Here is an 8,087-nt window from a genome sequence, read left to right on the forward strand (position 1 = left end):
TTGTTTATTTGAAATGGTTATTATTGTAATGTGTTAATGACTCTTACAGCACTGGCTGTGCATTTACTTCATTAAGTACATGAAGTAAATTAGTTACAGCTAGTAGACTAGCAGGGATGATGGCCTTTTTAACTCTCATTTTTACATTGAGAGTGGAGTACTTTATGTGATTTCCTCATTGTCCATTCTGGAGATACTTTTGGTACACTATTTTGATAAAAGCCATGCAAGATTTGATGCAAGATTTCTTGAGATCTTTTTGAATATTGGTTGTTGCTATAGCTAAAGAGTGTTGTACTTGGTGTTATTATTATGGTCCATGTGTCCCATTTAACTTAAAAAAAAAATATTGATTAATAAATTATGTACATTTATTTGGGATTGCTAAATTACATTTGTTATTCATGTTCAAGTTATGGTGTTTAGCCTGTTGTTGAATGAGGCAAAATACAGACTGGCAATCAGAACAGACTCACTTATATATATAACAGTCTTAAAGGCACAGTAGCAAAAACAGCCTGTTTGAGTCCATAAAGAATAAAGTTAAAAAGATCGGAAAACATGTTTATGTATAAAAGAGTTACAACTGTTTTTGGTTCATAAAACTGCACAACTGTAATAGTTAGACTTCGGCAAAATAAATAATTTACAAGAAAAATTTGGATCAAGCAAGAATATGGATCGTCTGGGGGTCTCTGAGGACGGGATTGAGTGTAAAAAAAATCCATCCATTAATGTTTACTGGTGCTATCCACACGATGGTGCTGTTGCATTTCAGTGCTGTTTGACAATCCTGCTCCTACACATAACACAGCTATTAAATATATGCTATAATGTACAGTACAGGACTTCTCCAGTAGCACAGCTGGGAAACACTGCTCAGTGATATTTCAAGCAAATGCCAGTAATTAAAAGACTTAAACATCCAATTCAATGATTTAATACTTGAAGTAAGTAATACTTCATTACATGTAAATAAGGAAATGGAGCTACTCCATGTCTGTTTACTGCAGTTGTTTGTTCTCAGCCAGAAGTCTGACAAATGCAGTGCAATTGTTATGTGTTGATTTAGAGGATGCACAAAAAATAAAAAATACAACTACATACAGTACTGTGCTAAAGTCTTAGACAAGCCTTGAAAAGTGTTTAGAACTACTTGTTTTAGCAGTAAGTATAGGAAAAAGTATAAAATGAGAATTAAAGAATTAAAAAATCATGTACAATAAACTGTAGAATAGAGTTTCTTGTTTTCAGAAAAGTTATTAATAGCTTCATTAGAAGAATACAGAATCAGCAGCACACCTGATTCAATTTTAATAAAGGACTGATTAGCTAAAGCAGGTATTGAATGGTAACTGTAAAGACTTCCTTAAGAAGAGGTCTTTTGTTTTGGTTTATTTGTATTGTGTTCAAATCTCAGCATTTCTTTATTTTGTTTTTTGAACAAATAAACAGACAAACGGCTTTACATATTTTCAAAAGTGTTCTAAAACTTTTGCAGGAAATAACAGGGAAAGTGAAAGAGAGCAAATGACACCTGCTGTGTGTGTTTTCCCTCAAGACTGTATGAAAGCCTACCCTAAAAGATTTGCATGACCAGTAACATCACAGAAGTGAAACATTTCAGGTCTCACAATCACTGATGCAGAAATCCAGTGATGGACAGCACAATGAACTTAACTTTAAGACACCTTACTTTAATTAATGTAGCAGTCTGTGCATTAAGTTTTTAGATGATACATTTAAGCTTGGCTAATGTCTGTTGGAAAGCATAACTGCTTTACATTAATTCATTAATATGTCAGAATTTGCAGCAACAGAGTGCATTATACCAGTGTCTTATTATTCCTTAGCAATTAATCTGAGAGGAAGGACACAGGCACTGACTTGCATAGTCTTCATCAGATGCTCAGGTATACAGCACCAAATCCCAAAAAGTTGGGACGCTGTGTAAAATGTAAATAAACGTAAATAAAAACAGAATGAAATAATATGCAAATCTCGTAGACTCAAGACCCATATTTTATTCACAATAGAACACAGAATACATATCAGATGTTTGAAAGTGAGACATTTTCATTTCATGAAAACTATTAACTAGTTTAGAACTTCATGTCAGTAACGCATCTCAAAAAAGTTGGGACAGGGCCATGTCTACCATTGTGTATCATTGTGTTCATCACTCAGACTCTTCTTCTGCGAAGCCATGCTGTTCTTATGGATGCAGTATGTGGTTTAGCATTGTTTTGCTAGAATATGCAAGGCCTTCCCTGAAAGAGACGTTGTCTGGATGGGAGCATATGTTGTTCTAAAACCTCTATGTACTGTTCAGCATTGATAGTGCTTTTCCAGATGTGTAAGCTGCCTTCGCCATAGGCACTAATGCAACCCCATACCATCAGAGATGCAGGCTTTTCAACTGTGCGCTAATAACAAGCTGGATGGTCCCTCTCCTCTTGAGTCCACAAGACACGGCGTCCGTGGTTTTCAAAAAGGATTTAAAATTTTGATTCATCTGACCACAAAACAGTTTTCCATTTTTCCTCAGTCCATTTTAAATGAGCTTGGGCCGAGAGAAGACAGCGGCGTTTCTGGATCGTGTTGACATATGGTTTTATCTTTGCATGATACAGCTTTAACTTGCATTTGTGGATTGCATGGCGAACTGTGTGCACAATGATTTCTGGAAGTGTTCCTGAGCCCGTGCAGTGATTTCCAGTAAGAATCATGCCTGTTTTTAATGCAGCACTGCCTGAGGGCCTGAAGATCACAAGCATCCAATATTGACTGTCGGCCTTGTCCCTTGCGTACAGAGATTTCTCCAGGTTCTCAGAATCTTTTGTCAGAATCTTTTTACGTTAAGGAACATTTTTCTGAAATTGTTCCACAATTTGTAGACACATTTTTTTGCAGTTGGTGAACCTCTGCGCATCTTTGCTTCTGAGAGACTCTGCCTCTCTAAAATGCTCTTTTTATACTCAGTCATGTGAGTTAGTTGCAAATTGCTCCTCCAGCTGTTTTTTATTAGTACCACTTACTTTCCCAGCCTTTTGTTGCCCTGTCCCAACTTTTTGAGATGCGTTGCTGCCTTCAAGTTCTAAATAAGTTGTTGAGATGAATAAGATGAGAATGAAATGATGTTTTTCATGAAATGGTAAAATGTCTCACTTTCAACATCTGATATGTGTTCTATGTTCTACTGTGAATAAAATATGGGTCTATGAGATTTGCAAATCATTACATTTATATTTATTTACATTTTACACAGCAACTTTTTTAAAATTGGGGTTGTAAAACTAAATTAATTCAGCAGTTGATTTAGTCATTTTTTTTATTAAATTCAACAAGAGAAAGGTTCAGTGTAATGTGGTGGAGGAAACGTCTGGAGATTAAAATGACATTGTTAGATTTTCAGTAGTGAGTTTTGTGTCATTTTTCATTTTTCAGTTTCATTCATGATTGGATGTGATTGTTGTTCAGATGTTTTGTCTATTTCTAAGCACATAACTGACTTCAAAAGCTAAAGTGTGAAGCATAAGTTTAGATATCAAGATACTAAAATTTAGGTAATGCTGCAGACACAACCATAAGTGGTGTGTAACTGCAAGCACTGGTTGTCACATGAGTAATCATAAATGATAAGTAGAGAAACATAAAGAAGAAATCTCCAATGATCCTGAGAAAAGGCAAATAGGTTACATTTCATTACTATCATGCACCAACAGTAACTTCATAAAGCATATTATCCACAGCATTGTGCTTACATTTTGTCCAGCCATAAACAGGAAGTGGACACCCTTTGATTATTCTGCACTGAACAGAAGTCTGGAGTCCACTGTTTTTAATCAGAGATAATTTCTTGTTATTTATTTAAATAAACCTGTTTTAGAATTCATATGTTCTGTGTGACCACTGGGTTTTCAAAAGGTATTAAAAATAATTACCACAAAAAAGAATAACATAACAGTAATGTCTGAGCCCACAGAGCTGAGCTGAGTGCATCTGCTGAGTTTATTTACATACACTTTCATTTCTTTCTCCTTTAAAGCTGCTCTAAACTCATTCAAACTACCAATCCAGTGTACAACAACTGAACAATGTGCTCATCATTTACCATCTCACTCTTCCTCTCAGCTCTCTGGAGTCAGGGTAAGATTAGTTTAAAGTCTGATTTCTGTTTGTATTATAGAGACAAATGAATTAGCACTGCTAATGACTTGGTGTGCATTTTCTAACGTTCTGAGTATAAGTCACCTTTATTACCTTCACATATTAATTTATTTTATTTTTTCTCTCAGGTCTCTGGGGATCATCATAGTAGATCAGTCTCCTCCGGTCATCTCTGTCCAGCCTCACAACACTGTCGTGAAGATTCTTTGTCAAGCCTCACAGGGCATTTATGATGACATGGAGCTGTATCAGCTTAAACCTGGACAGGCTCCTAAACATCTGATTCATAACAGTATCAACTGAATGTCTGGTGTTTCTGACAGATTCAGTAGCATATATACAGCAGCTCTGACAACCTTCACCATCTCAGGTGTTCAGCTGGAGGATGAAGCTGAGTATCACTGTGCTCACAGTGAAGAGTTTCCAGTCACACAGTGATATAATGCTGTACAAAAACCTCTGTGTGTTTCTCAGCTTGACTGATCACTTGATTAGAGCCTAGAGTTACGTTAGTAGTGTCCTTTGTTACCAGTTACTGCACACATATTATTTTAATAGTATTAAGGGTAGAACTATAATTATCATCAATACATTTTTATTTATGTATTCATTTATTTATGTATTTTGGCCACAGATTGAAAATCACCAAAGCACATTTTCCTTTTCTTATCTTATATAATAACCAAAGAATGAATCTTTCACCTAACACGTCTGTATCCTTTCACAGTTTTTCACACTTGATCCTCAGTGTCACTTAGAATTACAATCTATAAAAATTTCATAGATGCTTCACGTATGTGCAGTCAGTCTCCAGAAAACAGCGCATCTCATTTTTTTTCACATATTCTCACATACACATACATTATATCATCAAAAATCACAAACTTAATTGTTAATTACCAGGTTTTTCACACATGTGACTGTGGCTGTTACATAGAATAGTAGTCTATAAATTACCCATAGATATTTTGAAATATGTGCAGTAAGTGAGTGATGATGTCCTCTTGTTCATAGCAAATTTAGCAACATGTAAGAGGTGGTCATTTTTACTGTATTTTAGGTCTGTATCACGAGTGAATAATAAATGAAGTAATGCTGCAGTGGTTCAGCAGCCTGGCATCACGTTAGTGGTCAATAGTCCTTTGTTACTGTATGTAATAAATGACTTAAAACTATATGATTTAAACAGGATAAAGTATAAATAAACTGTAAATTTCAGCATTCTGGTTTTTGCACAAGCTCTAAAGCCAATGACACACAAAGTTTTTCATTTTTCTTATCTTTTAAAAACCATGGAATTAACCTAAACCTTTATATGATAAACATCAATATTCTTCCACATCTTTTCACACTTGTGACTGTTGTTATCACATAGAATCAAATTTTCATGGATACTCTCTGATCTGTGTGTTCAGGGTGTGATAATGTCCCCTAGAAAGCTTTGATTATATCATCATTTCACAGTTTTCTCATATACATGTGCATTATATAAAGAAAAAATACAATCTTCACCAGCTGTCACCAACATTCACCATCCTTTTTCATTTTGATTTGGAACACTTCCATATAGCTAGCAAACAAGAATGCTTGGGCATATCTGACAGAACCAGAAGCTAAAGTGTCAATAAATGTAATATTATCTATTATGTACAGAAGATAAATTAACTTGAGGGAAATAACATCAAGCCTTTTTAATGTAATCTGCAAGAATAACATTTCATGATGTGTTAACTCTAAGAGAAGTCTTAATGCAGAAGCAAGCCTTGGTTGTCATATGAGTAACCCTAAGAGACAGATCAAGCACAGAGGCACCCAGACTGATCATTCATTGAGAGATTGACTTTACCACAGTAGTCAAGTGTCCTTTGTTACCAGTTGCAAGAATCCAAATAGTTAATCATTCAGTTAAAACTAAATAAGCAGTTGTTGTGCTTCCAACCCCACAAGCAGATGAATCAAAATTTTGTGTGTTGAAAGAGCATTCAAAGAAACCTCAGTCAAAACGTGTCTTACGAGGATGTGAGTGAATTATCTACTATTGTCACCATATCTTCATCAGTACAATGCTGAGATTACTGAACTTTTTTACTGAACTTTTAAAGCTGTTAAAAAATTAAAGATATACTCTTACTTATTAACAATTACTCACTCTAAATGGAATAGAGTACCTAGGAATGAAGAGCATAAAGACAAATGTTCAGACAAACATAAAAGAAGAACATTACTAAGGTTGCATTGCCCATGTTGGAGGTTTCCATGCTTCCTAAAGACACACTACAAAATCTTATCCACAGAATCGTGCGTTTGGTCCAACATTACTTCAAAAGCAGGAAAGCTGTGATGATTCAGCACTGAACCGAATTGTGATGTGAAGTCAGTGAAGTTTAGAAAAGTATTATTATTATTATTATTATTATTGTTGTTATTATTATTAATAATAATAATAATAATAATAATAATAATATATGAGCCTAAAGAGCGCATCTGGGTGCTCTCTGCTGAGAGTATTTACATAAATTTTCATTTCCTTCTCCTTTAAAGCTCATCTCCACACTGATCTAAACACCGAGCATTCAAACTGCCAGTCCAGTCTACAACAACTGAACAATGTGCTCATCATTTACCATCTCACTCTTCCTCTCAGCTCTCTGGAGTCAGGGTAAGATTACTTTAAAGTCTGCTTTCTGTTTGTATAATAGAGATAAAATATTTAACCCTTACTGACTATATGTGCTTTCTGTAGAATTCTGATTATAATTCACCTGCATTACCTTATTCTACTTCTGCAACTGATTCTGATTTCTGTCTCAGCTTCTCTGGGGATCATCACAGTAGATCAGTCTCCTGCAGTTCTCTCCGTCCAGCCTCACGACACTGTAAAGATTCTTTGTCAAGCCTCACAGGATATTGGCAATGACATGGAGCTGTATCAGCTTAAACCTGGACAGGCTCCTAAACAAGTAATTCATGACAGTGAACAAAGGGTATCTGGTATTCCTGAGAGATTCAGTGGAAAACTTACAGGAGCCTTGACAACCTTCACCATTGCAGGCGTTCAGGTGGAGGATGAAGCTGAGTATCACTGCCAACAAACTGAGACGCTGCCGCTCACACAGTGAATTAACGCCGTACAAAAACCTCTCTAAGGTCTCAGGCTATATCTTGGTCTCAATTATGCCTCAGTGGATCAAATGCATAACAAGAACACATGCTTATATTAGCAAATATAAAAGGAGTATATCTCTATGGCTTTTATTAACCTATTACACATTATTTCACTTATGTGTGGGACTACACAGCATCTGGATTTGTAAAGAGTGTAAAAACAACAAAGCTTTGCTGAACTGAAGCATGGAAGAAATGAACAAACATAGGTTTCTTAAGGTAAGGACACATTTTTGTCATCTAATCTGCTTTCAGTTCATGTATCCAATTTAAATTCAAACACATCTTTTGACTTATATACATAAACTAAACATGATTTTTTAAGCATAAACAACAAAGATATGTTTATAAAAAAGAGTCTGATAGGAAAATGTCTTCAGATATAATATTGAATGTATTATCACTGTTGGAACAAAACCTCATATCTTCAAAACGATAACTTCACAAGAAAAGAAAATAACATTCTTAATTTGTAATGGAAGTTAATGTAACAACTTTTTTTCTGAGTAATTTTGGTCCATTCATCATGAAATATGACACAATGACATATTTAAGGTAACATAAAATAAATATTAAGGTTGCTAAAAAAAATAACAATTGTGAAGTCATTATAAAAACCATTGTCATTGTTTGGGTAAGATTTCATGCATTTAGCAATCATGGTGAAGCTGTGGGAGCTTCCTAAAGTTCTCAGAGCCAACACTGTAATCAGAAGCTACAGAATCCAAAGACCATAAACATCCCTGTCTGTA

The 8,087-nt window shown here is 35.0% G+C and overlaps 1 gene segment (V, D, J or C); it reads left to right on the forward strand.

The window, feature by feature from the left end:
- The first annotated feature begins 6,741 nt into the window (after positions 1-6,741).
- On the forward strand, positions 6,742-7,759 carry LOC118813766. The segment is given in 2 exon segments: positions 6,742-6,829; positions 6,982-7,759. Coding segments are annotated over 2 exon segments (360 nt in total).
- Positions 7,760-8,087: the final 328 nt, after the last annotated feature.

This window comes from Colossoma macropomum, unplaced genomic scaffold (assembly GCF_904425465.1).
Source record: "Colossoma macropomum unplaced genomic scaffold, Colossoma_macropomum, whole genome shotgun sequence".
NCBI lineage: Eukaryota > Metazoa > Chordata > Actinopteri > Characiformes > Serrasalmidae > Colossoma > Colossoma macropomum.